At 47.1% G+C, this 18,950-nt stretch overlaps 1 protein-coding gene across 1 annotated transcript in view; it reads right to left on the bottom strand.

The window, feature by feature from the left end:
* Positions 1 to 2,372, bottom strand: part of LOC142748643 (aldo-keto reductase family 1 member D1-like) — a 45,115-nt gene extending 42,743 nt beyond the window's left edge. Inside the window, exon 1 of the mRNA XM_075855790.1 lies at positions 2,241 to 2,372. Coding sequence (XP_075711905.1) covers positions 2,241 to 2,372 — 132 coding nt within the window. The remainder of the gene's footprint in view (positions 1 to 2,240) is intronic.
* Positions 2,373 to 18,950: the final 16,578 nt, after the last annotated feature.

Here is an 18,950-nt window from a genome sequence, read left to right as displayed (position 1 = left end):
GTAGGAGGGTTATTATAGGAGTAATAAGGATATTACAGTAGTAGGAGGGTTATTATAGGAGTAATAGGGATATTACAGTAGTAGGAAGGTTATTATAGGGGTAATAGAGATATTACAGTAGTAGGAGGGTTATTATAGGACTAATAGGGATATTACAGTAGAAGGAGGGTTATTATAGGAGTAATAGGGATATTACAGTAGTAGGAGAGTTATTATTGGAGTAATAGGGAAATTACAGGAGTAGGAGGGTTATTATAGGAGTAATAGGGATATTACAGTAGTAGGAGGGTTATTATAGGAGTAATAGGGATATTACAGTAGAAGGAGGGTTATTATAGGAGTAATAGGGATATTACAGTAGTAGGAGGGTTATTATAGGAGTAATAGGGATATTACAGTAGTAGGAGGGATATTATAGGAGTAATAGGGATATTACAGCAGTAGGAGGGTTATTATAGGAGTAATAGAGATATTACAGTAGTAGGAGGGTTATTATAGGAGTAATTGGGATATTACAGTAGTAGGAGGGTTATTATAGGAGTAATAGGGATATTACAGTAGAAGGAGGGTTATTATAGGAGTAATAGGGATATTACAGTAGTAGGAGGGTTATTATAGGAGTAATAGGGATATTACAGCAGTAGGAGGGATATTATAGGAGTAATTGGGATATTACAGTAGTAGGAGGGTTATTATAGGAGTAATAGGGATATTACAGTAGTAGGAGAGTTATTATTGGAGTAATAGGGAAATTACAGGAGTAGGAGGGTTATTATAGGAGTAATAGGGATATTACAGTAGTAGGAGGGTTATTATAGGAGTAATAGGGATATTACAGTAGAAGGAGGGTTATTATAGGAGTAATAGGGATATTACAGTAGTAGGAGGGTTATTATAGGAGTAATAGGGATATTACAGTAGTAGGAGGGATATTATAGGAGTAATAGGGATATTACAGCAGTAGGAGGGTTATTATAGGAGTAATAGAGATATTACAGTAGTAGGAGGGTTATTATAGGAGTAATTGGGATATTACAGTAGTAGGAGGGTTATTATAGGAGTAATAGGGATATTACAGTAGAAGGAGGGTTATTATAGGAGTAATAGGGATATTACAGTAGTAGGAGGGTTATTATAGGAGTAATAGGGATATTACAGCAGTAGGAGGGTTATTATAAGAGTAATTGGGATATTACAGTAGTAGGAGGGTTATTATAGGAGTAATTGGGATATTACAGTAGTAGGAGGGTTATTATAAGAGTAATTGGGATATTACAGTAGTAGGAGGGTTATTATAGGAGTAATTGGGATATTACAGTAGTAGGAGGGTTATTATAGGAGTAATTGGATATTACAGTAGTAGGAGGGTTATTATAGGAGTAATAGGGATATTACAGCAGTAGGAGGGTTATTATAGGAGTAATAGGGATATTACAGCAGTAGGAGGGTTATTATAGGAGTAATAGGGATATTACAGCAGTAGGAGGGTTATTATAGGAGTAATAAGGATATTACAGTAGTAGGAGGGATATTATAGGAGTAATTGAGATATTAAAGAAGTACTATGCTTACTATTCAGTGATCAGGTTATACCAACAATTATAGGGTAATCATTTAGCATCAGGGGTATTATAGTAGTAATATAATGCATATAAAAGTATTACAGAGCAACACTAGATTATTACTACTGCCTTTAAAAGAGTATAACGGGAGTAACAGGGTGTATCATACAGGTAAAAGGGATATTATAGGAGTAACATGGTTATTATAGCAATGGTGAGTATATTAAAGAGAGTATTGGTTTTATGATAAAAGTTATAGGGTAGTAATAAGAGTAACAGTAATAAGGGCAGAACAGCAGCAAGAAGATACTAAAATAATCAGGTTATTATAAAAGAACCAGGAGTATAAGAGAAGTATCAGGGTTATTATTACACAGAACCAGGGGATTGCCCTATAATTGTTGGTATAACCTGATATAATAGTATATTATAGTTGTACTAGGGTAATATAATAATAATTATTATTTTTTGTATAGTAGTAATAAAGATATAATAGGAGTATTAGGGTTATTACAGAAGTAGTGGAGTAGTATTGTGATAGTGATTAGGGCAGTAGTACTAGGAGTATTACAGGAGTAATTGGGTTATAAAAGTTCTGGAGACATCGCAGTAATGTTAGGGGTTATTATAACTGTAATAAGGTTATTACAGCTGCGACTTTTATATGATATGACTGACCGTGGCAGGAGAGGAGTAGGTCCCCAGCCCCAGGAGCGGGATGCTGTTGCCGTCGTTCAGGGGGATGCGGTGCTGCTGCGCTGTCAGCTCCATGCTGGGATACGGAGTGAAAGGGCGCACAGGGCAACTCATAAGTGGCGCTGAGGACGAGGGCGGGCAGGAGGAGGAGCCGACACCGGGAGGAGGGACACACCTGGGGGGCATGAAGAGACCAAAGACCGGGCTGCCTCTGCGCCAATTCAGGCGCAGCATCTAAAATAGTCGCAGAATTAGCCACAAATGTATATAAGTGACGCTGTCGCTGCCGCACCACATGTGCGCTCTAAACTCACCTCCTCAGTCACCTGCGGATGCAACTATTGTTTTTTAGACGCAGGTAGAGGGGATTTTGTTGGGATTTGTAAGAGTTGTAGTCAGGAGGGATACAAGAGAATCTCGTGACAGTGAAAAGACGGAGGGCGCACGAGTTTTGCACAAGTTGCAGGATGTTAAAGGGTTTTCCACCTTTTTTAGGGTTGTTTGGCCAGACAATAGAAGAATAATACATTTTACCACCTTCTTCTATATCGCCTTATTGCTCTTTGTTGGCGACGCTACGCGACAATGTCTCACCCGCAGTCATTATGTAACATTGTCAACAAGGCGCAGCGGTGGGACAGACCCAGGACTAAGGTAAGGGCACAGCAGGAGCTTTAAAGGGGCACATTGTGCCAGCCGTATTGTATAACGTCCACCGCAGTGTACCCCCCCATACATAGTCATTGCCCGTCACAGCTTACACCCTATACAGTGCCAACTACAGTGTACCACCCATACAGTGCCAACCACAGGGTACCCCCCATACAGTGCCAGCCACAGCATACCTCTATACATTGCTAACCACCGTGTACCCCCCATACAGTGCCAGCCACAGCATACCCCCCATACAGTGCCAGCCACAGCATACCCCCATACAGTGGCAGCCACAACATATCCCCATACAGTGCCAGCCACAGCATACCCCTATACAGTGGCAGCCACAGTGTACCACCCATACAGTGCCAACCACAGTGTACCCCCCATACAGTGCCAGCCACAGCATACCCCCATACAGTGCAGCCACAGCATACCCCCCATACAGTGCCAGCCACAGCATACCCCCCATACAGTGCCAGCCACAGCATACCCCCATACAGTGCAGCCACAGCATACCCCCCATACAGTGCCAGCCACAGCATACCCCCCATACAGTGGCAGCCACAACATATCAACATACAGTGCCAGCCACAGCATACCCCCCATACAGTGCCAGCCACAGCATACCCCCCATACAGTGCCAGCCACAGCATACCCCCCATACAGTGCCAGCCACAGCATACCCCCGCCATAGGGTTCCATTAGCCCGACGGAGTTCAAAAGAGTGTCCTTTTGGTCTCCGTCTGTCTAGTATACGTTGGACAATGTATGGCATCCGTCACAGGTATACGTTAAACTTATATTTTAGGGAGCTTTCCCACGTCTGGAATCCCCAGGAGAGCATCAGGTAGCACTCGACCTGGGTATTCCGGCCCCAGGGAAGCCCCTGACATCGCTGTCCATATATGGACAGTGATGTCAGGAGCTTTCAACTATGAAATCCCCGGCCAAAAGCCAGCGGAATCCTGTGTATCCGACATCTCAAAGCTTATGACATCACTGTCCATACATGATTCCCTGACAAGAACACTTGTGATACTCTGGCCGTGTTCTGTGGAGTGACGCTTCTCTATATGATGTGTTCTGTGGAGTGACGCTTCTCTAGATGACGTGTTCTGTGGAGTGACGCTTCTCTATATGACGTGTTCTGTGGAGTGACGCTTCTCTATGTGATGGGTTCTGTGGAGTGACGCTTCTCTATATGACGTGTTCTGTGGAGTGACGCTTCTCTAGATGACGTGTTCTGTGGAGTGACGCTTCTCTATATGACGTGTTCTGTGGAGTGACGCTTCTCTATGTGACGTGTTCTGTGGAGTGACACTTCTCTATATGACGTGTTCTGTGGAGTGACGCTTCTCTATATGGCGTGTTCTGTGGAGTGACGCTTCTCTATGTGACGTGTTCTGTGGAGTGACGCTTCTCTATCTGACGTGTTCTGGGGAGTGACGCTTCTCTATGTGACGTGTTCTGTGGAGTGACGCTTCTCTATGTGACGTGTTCTGTGGAGTGACGCTTCTCTATGTGACGTGTTCTGTGGAGTGACGCTTCTCTATGTGACGTGTTCTGTGGAGTGACGCTTCTCTATGTGACGTGTTCTGTGGAGTGACGCTTCTCTATATGACGTGTTCTGTGGAGTGACGCTTCTCTATGTCACGTGTTCTGGGGAGTGACGCTTCTCTATATGACGTGTTCTGTGGAGTGACGCTTCTCTATATGACGTGTTCTGTGGAGTGACGCTTCTCTATGTGACGTGTTCTGTGGAGTGACGCTTCTCTATGTGACGTGTTCTGTATAGTGACGCTTCTCTATATGGTGTGTTCTGTGGAGTGACGCTTCTCTATATGACGTGTTCTGTGGAGTGACGCTTCTCTATATGGCGTGTTCTGTATAGTGACGCTTCTCTATATGACGTGTTCTGTGGAGTGACGCTTCTCTATATGATGTGTTCTGTGGAGTGACGCTTCTCTATGTGGCGTGTTCTGTGGAGTGACGCTTCTCTATATGACGTGTTCTGTGGAGTGACGCTTCTCTACATGACGTGTTCTGTGGAGTGACGCTTCTCTATATGACGTGTTCTGTGGAGTGACGCTTCTCTATCTGACGTGTTCTGTGGAGTGACGCTTCTCTATAGGAAGTGTTCTGTGGAGTGACGCTTCTCTATATGACGTGTTCTGTGGGTGACGCTTCTCTATATGACGTGTTCTGTGGAGTGACGCTTCTCTATATGACGTGTTCTGTGGAGTGACGCTTCTCTATGTGACGTGTTCTGTGGAGTGACGCTTCTCTATATGACGTGTTCTGTGGAGTGACGCTTCTCTATGTGACGTGTTCTATGGAGTGACGCTTCTCTATGTGGCGTGTTCTGTGGAGTGACGCTTCTCTATATGACGTGTTCTGTGGAGTGACGCTTCTCTATATGACGTGTTCTGTGGAGTGACGCTTCTCTATATGACGTGTTCTGTGGAGTGACGCTTCTCTATCTGACGTGTTCTGTGGAGTGACGCTTCTCTATCTGACGTGTTCTGTGGAGTGACGCTTCTCTATGTGACGTGTTCTGTGGAGTGACGCTTCTCTATATGACGTGTTCTGTGGAGTGACGCTTCTCTATATGACGTGTTCTGTGGAGTGACGCTTCTCTATGTGACGTGTTCTGTGGAGTGACGCTTCTCTATATGACGTGTTCTGTGGAGTGACGCTTCTCTATGTGGCGTGTTCTGTGGAGTGACGCTTCTCTATGTGACGTGTTCTGTGGAGTGACGCTTCTCTATGTGACGTGTTCTGTGGAGTGACGCTTCTCTATATGACGTGTTCTGTGGAGTGACGCTTCTCTATGTGACGTGTTCTGTGGAGTGACGCTTCTCTATGTGACGTGTTCTGTGGAGTGACGCTTCTCTATATGACGTGTCCTGTGCAGTGACGCTTCTCTATGTGACAAGTTCTGTGGAGTGACGCTTCTCTATATGACGCGTTCTGTGGAGTGGCGCTTCTCTATATGACGTGTTCTGTGGAGTGACGCTTCTCTATGTGACGTGTTCTGTGGAGTGACGCTTCTCTATGTGACGTGTTCTGTGGAGTGACGCTTCTCTATGTGACGAGTTCTGTGGAGTGACGCTTCTCTATGACGTGTTCTGTGGAGTGACGCTTCTCTATGACGTGTTCTGTGGAGTGACGCTTCTCTATCTGGCGTGTTCTGTGGAGTGACGCTTCTCTATATGACGTGCTCTGTGGAGTGACGCTTCTCTATGTGGCGTGTTCTGTGGAGTGACGCTTCTCTATGTGATGTGTTCTGTGGAGTGACGCTTCTCTATGACGTGTTCTGTGGAGTGACGCTTCTCTATGTGACGTGTTCTGTGGAGTGACGCTTCTCTATATGACGTGTTCTGTGGAGTGACGCTGCTCTATATGACGTGTTCTGTGGAGTGACGCTTCTCTATGTGATGTGTTCTGTGGAGTGACGCTTCTCTATATGACGTGTTCTGTGGAGTGACGCTTCTCTATATGACGTGTTCTGTGGAGTGACGCTGCTCTATATGACGTGTTCTGTGGAGTGACGCTTCTCTATATGACGTGTTCTGTGGGGTGACGCTTCTCTATGACGTGTTCTGTGGAGTGACGCTTCTCTATGTGACGTGTTCTGTGGAGTGACGCTTCTCTATGTGACGTGTTCTGTGGAGTGACGCTTCTCTATATGACGTGTTCTGTGGAGTGACGCTTCTCTATGTGACGTGTTCTGTGGAGTGACGCTTCTCTATGTGACGTGTTCTGTGGAGTCACGCTTCTCCATATGACGTGTTCTGTGGAGTGAGGCTTCTCTATATGATGTGTTCTGCGGAGTGACGCTTCTCTATATGACGTGTTCTGTGGAGTGACGCTTCTCTATATGACGTGTTCTGTGGAGTGACGCTTCTCTATGTGACGTGTTCTGTGGAGTGACGCTTCTCTATATGACGTGTTCTGTGGAGTGACGCTTCTCTATGTGACGTGTTCTGTAGAGTGACGCTTCTCTATCTGGTGTGTTCTGTGGAGTGACGCTTCTCTATATGGCGTGTTCTGTGGAGTGACGCTTCTCTATGTGACGTGTTCTGTGGAGTGACGCTTCTCTATGTGACGTGTTCTGTGGAGTGACACTTCTCTATGTGACATGTTCTGTGGAGTGATTCTTCTCTATGTGACGTGTTCTGTGGAGTGACGCTTCTCTATGACGTGTTCTGTGAAATGACGCTTCTCTATGTGACGTGTTCTGTGGAGTGACGCTTGTCTATGTGACGTGTTCTGTGGAGTGACGCTTCTCTATGTGACGTGTTCTGTGAAGTGACGCTTCTCTATGTGACGTGTTCTGTGGAGTGACGCTTCTCTATATGACGTGTTCTGTGGAGTGACGCTTCTCTATGACGTGTTCTGTGAAATGACGCTTCTCTATGTGACGTGTTCTCTGGAGTGACGCTTCTCTATATGACGTGTTCTGGGGAGTGACGCTTCTCTATGTGACGTGTTCTGTGGAGTGACGCTTCTCTATGTGACGTGTTCTGTGGAGTGACGCTTCTCTATATGACATGTTCTGTGGAGTGACGCTTCTCTATGTGACGTGTTCTGTGGAGTGACGCTTCTCTATGTGACGTGTTCTGTGGAGTGACGCTTCTCTATGTGACGTGTTCTGTGGAGTGACGCTTCTCTATGTGACGTGTTCTGTGAAGTGACGCTTCTCTATGTGACGTGTTCTGTGGAGTGACGCTTCTCTATATGACGTGTTCTGTGGAGTGACGCTTCTCTATGTGACGTGTTCTGTGGAGTGACGCTTCTCTATATGACGTGTTCTGTGGAGTGACGCTTCTCTATATGACGTGTTCTGTGGAGTGACGCTTCTCTATATGACGTGTTCTGTGGAGTGACGCTTCTCTATATGACGTGTTCTGTGGAGTGACGCTTCTCTATCTGGCGTGTTCTGTGGAGTGACGCTTCTCTATATGACGTGTTCTGTGGAGTGACGCTTCTCTATATGACGTGTTCTGTGGAGTGACGCTTCTCTATATGACGTGTTCTGTGGAGTGACGCTTCTCTATATGATGTGTTCTGTGGAGTGACGCTTCTCTATATGACGTGTTCTGTGGAGTGACGCTTCTCTATGTGACGTGTTCTGTGGAGTGACGCTTCTCTATATGACGTGTTCTGTGGAGTGACGCTTCTCTATCTGGCGTGTTCTGTGGAGTGACGCTTCTCTATCTGACGTGTTCTGTGGAGTGACGCTTCTCTATGTGACGTGTTCTGTGGAGTGACGCTTCTCTATGTGACGTGTTCTGTGGAGTGACGCTTCTCTATGTGACGAGTTCTGTGGAATGACGCTTCTCTATATGACGTGTTCTGTGGAGTGACGCTTCTCTATATGACGTGTTCTGTGGAGTGACGCTTCTCTATATGACGTGTTCTGTGGAGTGACGCTTCTCTATATGACGTGTTCTGTATAGTGACGCTTCTCTATGTGACGTGTTCTGTGGAGTGACGCTTCTCTATATGACGTGTTCTGTGGAGTGACGCTTCTCTATGTGACGTGTTCTGTGGAGTGACGCTTCTCTATATGACGTGTTCTGTGGAGTGACGCTTCTCTATATGACGTGTTCTGTGGAGTGACGCTTCTCTATCTGACGTGTTCTGTGGAGTGACGCTTCTCTATGTGATGTGTTCTGTGGAGTGACGCTTCTCTATATGACGTGTTCTGTGGAGTGACGCTTCTCTATCTGGCGTGTTCTGTGGAGTGACGCTTCTCTATATGACGTGTTCTGTGGAGTGACGCTTCTCTATATGACGTGTTCTGTGGAGTGACGCTTCTCTATGTGACGTGTTCTGTGGAGTGACGCTTCTCTATATGACGTGTTCTGTGGAGTGACGCTTCTCTATATGACGTGTTCTGTGGAGTGACGCTTCTCTATGTGACGTGTTCTGTGGAGTGACGCTTCTCTATGTGATGTGTTCTGTGGAGTGACGCTTCTCTATGTGACGTGTTCCGTGGAGTGACGCTTCTCTATGTGACGTGTTCCGTGGAGTGACGCTTCTCTATGTGACGTGTTCCGTGGAGTGACGCTTCTCTATGTGACGTGTTCTGTGGAGTGACGCTTCTCTATATGACGTGTTCTGTGGAGTGACGCTTCTCTATAACGTGTTCTCTGGAGTGACGCTTCTCTATATGACGTGTTCTGTGGAGTGACGCTTCTCTATATGACGTGTTCTGTGGAGTGACGCTTCTCTATATGACGTGTTCTGTGGAGTGACGCTTCTCTATGTGATGTGTTCTGTGGAGTGACGCTTCTCTATGTGACGTGTTCTGTGGAGTGACGCTTCTCTATGTGACGTGTTCTGTGGAGTGACGCTTCTCTATATGACGTGTTCTGTGGAGTGACGCTTCTCTATGTGACGTGTTCTGTGGAGTGACGCTTCTCTATATGATGTGTTCTGTGGAGTGACGCTTCTCTATATGACGTGTTCTGTGGAGTGACGCTTCTCTATATGATGTGTTCTGTGGAGTGACGCTTCTCTATATGATGTGTTCTGTGGGGTGACGCTTCTCTATGACGTGTTCTATGGAGTGACGCTTCTCTATGTGACGTGTTCTGTGGAGTGACGCTTCTCTATATGACGTGTTCTGTGGAGTGACGCTTCTCTATGTGACGTGTTCTGTGGAGTGACGCTTCTCTATATGACGTGTTCTGTGGAGTGACGCTTCTCTATATGACGTGTTCTGTGGAGTGACGCTTCTCTATATGACGTGTTCTGTGGAGTGACGCTTCTCTATATGACATGTTCTGTGGAGTGACGCTTCTCTATATGACGTGTTCTGCGGAGTGACGCTTCTCTATATGACGTGTTCTGTGGAGTGACGCTTCTCTATCTGGCGTGTTCTGTGGAGTGACGCTTCTCTATATGACGTGTTCTGTGGAGTGACGCTTCTCTATATGACGTGTTCTGTGGAGTGACGCTTCTCTATATGACGTGTTCTGTGGAGTGACGCTTCTCTATATGATGTGTTCTGTGGAGTGACGCTTCTCTATATGACGTGTTCTGTGGAGTGACGCTTCTCTATGTGACGTGTTCTGTGGAGTGACGCTTCTCTATATGACGTGTTCTGTGGAGTGACGCTTCTCTATCTGGCGTGTTCTGTGGAGTGACGCTTCTCTATCTGACGTGTTCTGTGGTGTGACGCTTCTCTATGTGACGTGTTCTGTGGAGTGACTCTTCTCTATGTGACGTGTTCTGTGGAGTGACGCTTCTCTATGTGACGAGTTCTGTGGAGTGACGCTTCTCTATATGACGTGTTCTGTGGAGTGACGCTTCTCTATATGACGTGTTCTGTGGAGTGACGCTTCTCTATGACGTGTTCTGTGGAGTGACGCTTCTCTATATGGCGTGTTCTGTGGAGTGACGCTTCTCTATGTGACGTGTTCTGTGGAGTGACGCTTCTCTATGACGTGTTCTGTGGAGTGACGCTTCTCTATGTGACGTGTTCTGTGGAGTGACGCTTCTCTATATGACGTGTTCTGTGGAGTGACGCTTCTCTATATGACGTGTTCTGTGGAGTGACGCTTCTCTATGTGACGTGTTCTGTGGAGTGACGCTTCTCTATATGATGTGTTCTGTGGAGTGACGCTTCTCTATATGATGTGTTCTGTGGGGTGACGCTTCTCTATGACGTGTTCTATGGAGTGACGCTTCTCTATGTGACGTGTTCTGTGGAGTGACGCTTCTCTATGTGACGTGTTCTGTGGAGTGACGCTTCTCTATATGACGTGTTCTGTGGAGTGACGCTTCTCTATATGACGTGTTCTGTGGAGTGACGCTTCTCTATATGACGTGTTCTGTGGAGTGACGCTTCTCTATATGACATGTTCTGTGGAGTGACGCTTCTCTATATGACGTGTTCTGCGGAGTGACGCTTCTCTATATGACGTGTTCTGTGGAGTGACGCTTCTCTATCTGGCGTGTTCTGTGGAGTGACGCTTCTCTATATGACGTGTTCTGTGGAGTGACGCTTCTCTATATGACGTGTTCTGTGGAGTGACGCTTCTCTATATGACGTGTTCTGTGGAGTGACGCTTCTCTATATGATGTGTTCTGTGGAGTGACGCTTCTCTATATGACGTGTTCTGTGGAGTGACGCTTCTCTATGTGACGTGTTCTGTGGAGTGACGCTTCTCTATATGACGTGTTCTGTGGAGTGACGCTTCTCTATCTGGCGTGTTCTGTGGAGTGACGCTTCTCTATCTGACGTGTTCTGTGGTGTGACGCTTCTCTATGTGACGTGTTCTGTGGAGTGACGCTTCTCTATGTGACGTGTTCTGTGGAGTGACGCTTCTCTATGTGACGAGTTCTGTGGAGTGACGCTTCTCTATATGACGTGTTCTGTGGAGTGACGCTTCTCTATATGACGTGTTCTGTGGAGTGACGCTTCTCTATGACGTGTTCTGTGGAGTGACGCTTCTCTATATGGCGTGTTCTGTGGAGTGACGCTTCTCTATGTGACGTGTTCTGTGGAGTGACGCTTCTCTATGACGTGTTCTGTGGAGTGACGCTTCTCTATGTGACGTGTTCTGTGGAGTGACGCTTCTCTATATGACGTGTTCTGTGGAGTGACGCTTCTCTATATGACGTGTTCTGTGGAGTGACGCTTCTCTATGTGACGTGTTCTGTGGAGTGACGCTTCTCTATATGACGTGTTCTGTGGAGTGACGCTTCTCTATATGACGTGTTCTGTGGAGTGACGCTTCTCTATATGACGTGTTCTGTGGAGTGACGCTTCTCTATGTGACGTGTTCTGTGGAGTGACGCTTCTCTATATGACGTGTTCTGTGGAGTGACGCTTCTCCATGTGACGTGTTCTGTGGAGTGATGCTTCTCTATGTGACGTGTTCTGTGGAGTGACGCTTCTCTATATGACGTGTTCTGTGGAGTGACGCTTCTCTATGTGACATGTTCTGTGGAGTGACGCTTCTCTATGACGTGTTCTGTGGAGTGACGCTTCTCTATATGACGTGTTCTGTGGAGCGACGCTTCTCTATATGACGTGTTCTGTGGAGTGACGCTTCTCTATATGACGTGTTCTGTGGAGCGACGCTTCTCTATATGACGTGTTCTGTGGAGTGACGCTTCTCTATGTGACGTGTTCTGTGGAGTGACGCTTCTCTATATGACGTGTTCTGTGGAGTGACGCTTCTCTATATGACGTGTTCTGTATAGTGACGCTTCTCTATGTGACGTGTTCTGTGGAGTGACGCTTCTCTATATGACGTGTTCTGTGGAGTGACGCTTCTCTATGTGACGTGTTCTGTGGAGTGACGCTTCTCTATATGACGTGTTCTGTGGAGTGACGCTTCTCTATATGACGTGTTCTGTGGAGTGACGCTTCTCTATATGATGTGTTCTGTGGAGTGACGCTTCTCTATCTGACGTGTTCTGTGGAGTGACGCTTCTCTATGTGACGTGTTTTGTGGAGTGACGCTTCTCTTTGTGACGTGTTCTGTGGAGTGACGCTTCTCTATATGACGTGTTCTGTGGAGTGACGCTTCTCTATATGACGTGTTCTGTGGAGTGACGCTTCTCTTTATGACGTGTTCTGTGGAGTGACGCTTCTCTATATGACGTGTTCTGTGGAGTGACGCTTCTCTATGTGATGTGTTCTGTGGAGTGACGCTTCTCTATATGACGTGTTCTGTGGAGTGACGCTTCTCTATGTGACGTGTTCTGTGGAGTGACGCTTCTCTATATGACGCGTTCTGTGGAGTGACGCTTCTCTATGTGACGTGTTCTGTGGAGTGACGCTTCTCTATGTGACGTGTTCTGTGGAGTGACGCTTCTCTATATGACGTGTTCTGTGGAGTGACGCTTCTCTATATGACGTGTTCTGTGGAGTGACGCTTCTCTATATGACGTGTTCTGTGGAGTGACGCTTCTCTATGTGATGTGTTCTGTGGAGTGACGCTTCTCTATATGACGTGTTCTGTGGAGTGACGCTTCTCTATGTGACGTGTTCTGTGGAGTGACGCTTCTCTATATGATGTGTTCTGTGGAGTGACGCTTCTCTATGTGACGTGTTCTGTTGAGTGACGCTTCTCTATGTGACGTGTTCTGTGGAGTGACGCTTCTCTATATGACGTGTTCTGTGGAGTGACGCTTCTCTATGTGACGTGTTCTGTGGAGTGACGCTTCTCTATATGACGTGTTCTGTGGAGTGACGCTTCTCTATATGACGCGTTCTGTGGAGTGACGCTTCTCTATGTGACGTGTTCTGTGGAGTGACGCTTCTCTATGTGACGTGTTCTGTGGAGTGACACTTCTCTATCTGGCGTGTTCTGTGGAGTGACGCTTCTCTATGTGACGTGTTCTGTGGAGTGACGCTTCTCTATGTGACGTGTTCTGTGGAGTGACGCTTCTCTATGACGTGTTCTGTGAAATGACGCTTCTCTATGTGACGTGTTCTGTGGAGTGACGCTTCTCTATATGACGTGTTCTGTGGAGTGACGCTTGTCTATGTGACGTGTTCTGTGGAGTGACGCTACTCTATGTGACGTGTTCTGGGGAGTGACGCTTCTCTATGTGACGTGTTCTGTGGAGTGACGCTTCTCTATGTGACGTGTTCTGTGGAGTGACGCTTCTCTATATGACATGTTCTGTGGAGTGACGCTTCTCTATGTGACGTGTTCTGTGGAGTGACGCTTCTCTATATGACGTGTTCTGTGGAGTGACGCTTCTCTATGTGACGTGTTCTGTGGAGTGACGCTTCTCTATATGACGTGTTCTGTGGAGTGACGCTTCTCTATATGACGTGTTCTGTGGAGTGACGCTTCTCTATATGACGTGTTCTGTGGAGTGACGCTTCTCTATATGACATGTTCTGTGGAGTGACGCTTCTCTATATGACGTGTTCTGCGGAGTGACGCTTCTCTATATGACGTGTTCTGTGGAGTGACGCTTCTCTATCTGGCGTGTTCTGTGGAGTGACGCTTCTCTATATGACGTGTTCTGTGGAGTGACGCTTCTCTATATGACGTGTTCTGTGGAGTGACGCTTCTCTATATGACGTGTTCTGTGGAGTGACGCTTCTCTATATGATGTGTTCTGTGGAGTGACGCTTCTCTATATGACGTGTTCTGTGGAGTGACGCTTCTCTATGTGACGTGTTCTGTGGAGTGACGCTTCTCTATATGACGTGTTCTGTGGAGTGACGCTTCTCTATCTGGCGTGTTCTGTGGAGTGACGCTTCTCTATCTGACGTGTTCTGTGGTGTGACGCTTCTCTATGTGACGTGTTCTGTGGAGTGACGCTTCTCTATGTGACGTGTTCTGTGGAGTGACGCTTCTCTATGTGACGAGTTCTGTGGAGTGACGCTTCTCTATATGACGTGTTCTGTGGAGTGACGCTTCTCTATATGACGTGTTCTGTGGAGTGACGCTTCTCTATGACGTGTTCTGTGGAGTGACGCTTCTCTATATGGCGTGTTCTGTGGAGTGACGCTTCTCTATGTGACGTGTTCTGTGGAGTGACGCTTCTCTATGACGTGTTCTGTGGAGTGACGCTTCTCTATGTGACGTGTTCTGTGGAGTGACGCTTCTCTATATGACGTGTTCTGTGGAGTGACGCTTCTCTATATGACGTGTTCTGTGGAGTGACGCTTCTCTATGTGACGTGTTCTGTGGAGTGACGCTTCTCTATATGACGTGTTCTGTGGAGTGACGCTTCTCTATATGACGTGTTCTGTGGAGTGACGCTTCTCTATATGACGTGTTCTGTGGAGTGACGCTTCTCTATATGACGTGTTCTGTGGAGTGACGCTTCTCCATGTGACGTGTTCTGTGGAGTGATGCTTCTCTATGTGACGTGTTCTGTGGAGTGACGCTTCTCTATATGACGTGTTCTGTGGAGTGACGCTTCTCTATGTGACGTGTTCTGTGGAGTGACGCTTCTCTATATGATGTGTTCTGTGGAGTGACGCTTCTCTATATGACGTGTTCTGTGGAGTGAGGCTTCTCTATATGACGTGTTCTGTGGAGCGACGCTTCTCTATATGACGTGTTCTGTGGAGTGACGCTTCTCTATATGACGTGTTCTGTGGAGCGACGCTTCTCTATATGACGTGTTCTGTGGAGTGACGCTTCTCTATGTGACGTGTTCTGTGGAGTGACGCTTCTCTATATGACGTGTTCTGTGGAGTGACGCTTCTCTATATGACGTGTTCTGTATAGTGACGCTTCTCTATGTGACGTGTTCTGTGGAGTGACGCTTCTCTATATGACGTGTTCTGTGGAGTGACGCTTCTCTATGTGACGTGTTCTGTGGAGTGACGCTTCTCTATATTACGTGTTCTGTGGAGTGACGCTTCTCTATATGACGTGTTCTGTGGAGTGACGCTTCTCTATATGATGTGTTCTGTGGAGTGACGCTTCTCTATCTGACGTGTTCTGTGGAGTGACGCTTCTCTATGTGACGTGTTCTGTGGAGTGACGCTTCTCTATGTGACGTGTTCTGTGGAGTGACGCTTCTCTTTGTGACGTGTTCTGTGGAGTGACGCTTCTCTATATGACGTGTTCTGTGGAGTGACGCTTCTCTATATGACGTGTTCTGTGGAGTGACGCTTCTCTATATGACGTGTTCTGTGGAGTGACGCTTCTCTATATGACGTGTTCTGTGGAGTGACGCTTCTCTATGTGATGTGTTCTGTGGAGTGACGCTTCTCTATATGACGTGTTCTGTGGAGTGACGCTTCTCTATGTGACGTGTTCTGTGGAGTGACGCTTCTCTATATGACGCGTTCTGTGGAGTGACGCTTCTCTATGTGACGTGTTCTGTGGAGTGACGCTTCTCTATGTGACGTGTTCTGTGGAGTGACGCTTCTCTATATGACGTGTTCTGTGGAGTGACGCTTCTCTATATGACGTGTTCTGTGGAGTGACGCTTCTCTATATGACGTGTTCTGTGGAGTGACGCTTCTCTATGTGATGTGTTCTGTGGAGTGACGCTTCTCTATATGACGTGTTCTGTGGAGTGACGCTTCTCTATGTGACGTGTTCTGTGGAGTGACGCTTCTCTATATGATGTGTTCTGTGGAGTGACGCTTCTCTATGTGACGTGTTCTGTTGAGTGACGCTTCTCTATGTGACGTGTTCTGTGGAGTGACGCTTCTCTATATGACGTGTTCTGTGGAGTGACGCTTCTCTATGTGACGTGTTCTGTGGAGTGACGCTTCTCTATATGACGTGTTCTGTGGAGTGACGCTTCTCTATATGACGCGTTCTGTGGAGTGACGCTTCTCTATGTGACGTGTTCTGTGGAGTGACGCTTCTCTATGTGACGTGTTCTGTGGAGTGACACTTCTCTATCTGGCGTGTTCTGTGGAGTGACGCTTCTCTATGTGACGTGTTCTGTGGAGTGACGCTTCTCTATATGACGTGTTCTGTGGAGTGACGCTTCTCTATCTGGCGTGTTCTGTGGAGTGACGCTTCTCTATGTGACGTGTTCTGTGGAGTGACGCTTCTCTATGTGACGTGTTCTGTGGAGTGACGCTTCTCTATGACGTGTTCTGTGGAGTGACGCTTCTCTATATGACGTGTTCTGTGGAGTGACGCTTCTCTATATGACGTGTTCTGTGGAGTGACGCTTCTCTATATGACGTGTTCTGTGGAGTGACGCTTCTCTATATGACGTGTTCTGTGGAGTGACGCTTCTCTATGTGACGTGTTCTGTGGAGTGACGCTTCTCTATATGACGTGTTCTGTGGAGTGACGCTTCTCTATATGACGTGTTCTGTGGAGTGACGCTTCTCTATATGATGTGTTCTGTGGAGTGACGCTTCTCTATATGACGTGTTCTGTGGAGTGACGCTTCTCTATATGGCGTGTTCTGTGGAGTGACGCTTCTCTATGTGACGTGTTCTGTGGAGTGACGCTTCTCTATATGACGTGTTCTGTGGAGTGACGCTTCTCTATATGACGTGTTCTGTGGAGTGACGCTTCTCTATATGACGTGTTCTGTGGAGTGACGCTTCTCTATATGACGTGTTCTGTGGAGTGACGCTTCTCTATATGACGTGTTCTGTGGAGTGACGCTTCTCTATATGACGTGTTCTGTGGAGTGACGCTTCTCTATATGATGTGTTCTGTGGAGTGACGCTTCTCTATATGACGTGTTCTGTGGAGTGACGCTTCTCTATATGGCGTGTTCTGTGGAGTGACGCTTCTCTATGTGACGTGTTCTGTGGAGTGACGCTTCTCTATATGACGTGTTCTGTGGAGTGACGCTTCTCTATGTGACGTGTTCTGTGGAGTGACGCTTCTCTATGTGACGTGTTCTGTGGAGTGACGCTTCTCTATGTGACGTGTTCTGTGGAGTGACGCTTCTCTATGTGACGTGTTCTGTGGAGTGACGCTTCTCTATGTGACGTGTTCTGTGGAGTGACGCTTCTCTATGTGACGTGTTCTGTGGAGTGACTCTTCTCTATATGACGTGTTCTGTGGAGTGACGCTTCTCTATATGGCGTGTTCTGTGGAGTGACGCTTCTCTATGTGACGTGTTCTGTGGAGTGACGCTTCTCTATGACGTGTTCTGTGGAGTGACGCTTCTCTATATGACGTGTTCTGTGGGGTGACGCTTCTCTATGTGACGTGTTCTGTGGAGTGACGCTTCTCTATGTGACGTGTTCTGTGGAGTGACGCTTCTCTATGTGACGTGTTCTGTGGAGTGACGCTTCTCTATATGACGTGTTCTGTGGAGTGACGCTTCTCTATGTGACGTGTTCTGAGGAGTGACGCTTCTCTATGTGACGTGTTCTGTGGAGTGACGCTTCTCTATGTGACGTGTTCTGTGGAGTGACGCTTCTCTATATGGCGTGTTCTGTGGAGTGACGCTTCTCTATATGACGTGTCCTGTGCAGTGACGCTTCTCTATATGACGTGTTCTGTGGAGTGACGCTTCTCTATATGACGTGTTCTGTGGAGTGACGCTTCTCTATATGACGTGTTCTGTGGAGTGACGCTTCTCTATATGACGTGTTCTGTGGAGTGACGCTTCTCTATATGACGTGCTCTGTGGAGTGACGCTTCTCTATATGACGTGTTCTGTGGAGTGACGCTTCTCTATATGACGTGTTCTGTGGAGTGACGCTTCTCTATGTGACGTGTTCTGTGGAGTGACGCTTCTCTATGAGACGTGTTCTGTGGAGTGACGCTTCTCTGTGACGTGTTCTGTGGAGTGACGCTTCTCTATATGGCGTGTTCTGTGGAGTGACGCTTCTCTATGTGACGTGTTCTGTGGAGTGACGCTTCTCTATATGACGTGTTCTGTGGAGTGACGCTTCTCTATGTGACGTGTTCTGTGGAGTGACGCTTCTCTATGTGACGTGTTCTGTGGAGTGACGCTTCCCTATGTGACGTGTTCTGTGGAGTGACGCTTCCCTATATGACGTGTTCTGTGGAGTGACGCTTCTCTATATGACGTGTTCTGTGGAGTGACGCTTCTCTATGACGTGTTCTGTGGAGTGACGCTTCTCTATGTGACGTGCTCTGTGGAGTGACGCTTCTCTATATGACGTGTTCTGTGGAGTGACGCTTCTCTATATGACGTGTTCTGTGGAGTGACGCTTCTCTATGTGGCGTGTTCTGTGGAGTGACGCTTCTCTATGTGACGTGTTCTGTGGAGTGACGCTTCTCTATATGACGTGTTCTGTGGAGTGACGCTTCTCTATATGACGTGTTCTGTGGAGTGACGCTTCTCTATGTGACGTGTTCTGTGGAGTGAGGCTTCTCTATATGGCGTGTTCTGTGGAGTGACGCTTCTCTATGTGACGTGTTCTGTGGAGTGACGCTTCTCTATATGACGTGTTCTGTGGAGTGACGCTTCTCTATGTGGCGTGTTCTGTGGAGTGACGCTTCTCTATATGACGTGTTCTGTGGAGTGACGCTTCTCTATATGGCGTGTTCTGTGGAGTGACGCTTCTCTATATGACGTGTTCTGTGGAGTGACGCTTCTCTATGTGACGTGTTCTGTGGAGTGACGCTTCTC

Source organism: Rhinoderma darwinii, chromosome 3, assembly GCF_050947455.1.
Source record: "Rhinoderma darwinii isolate aRhiDar2 chromosome 3, aRhiDar2.hap1, whole genome shotgun sequence".
Lineage (NCBI taxonomy): Eukaryota > Metazoa > Chordata > Amphibia > Anura > Rhinodermatidae > Rhinoderma > Rhinoderma darwinii.
Note: the sequence above shows the minus strand (reverse complement) of the source record. Positions and strands in the feature narration are given on the sequence as shown.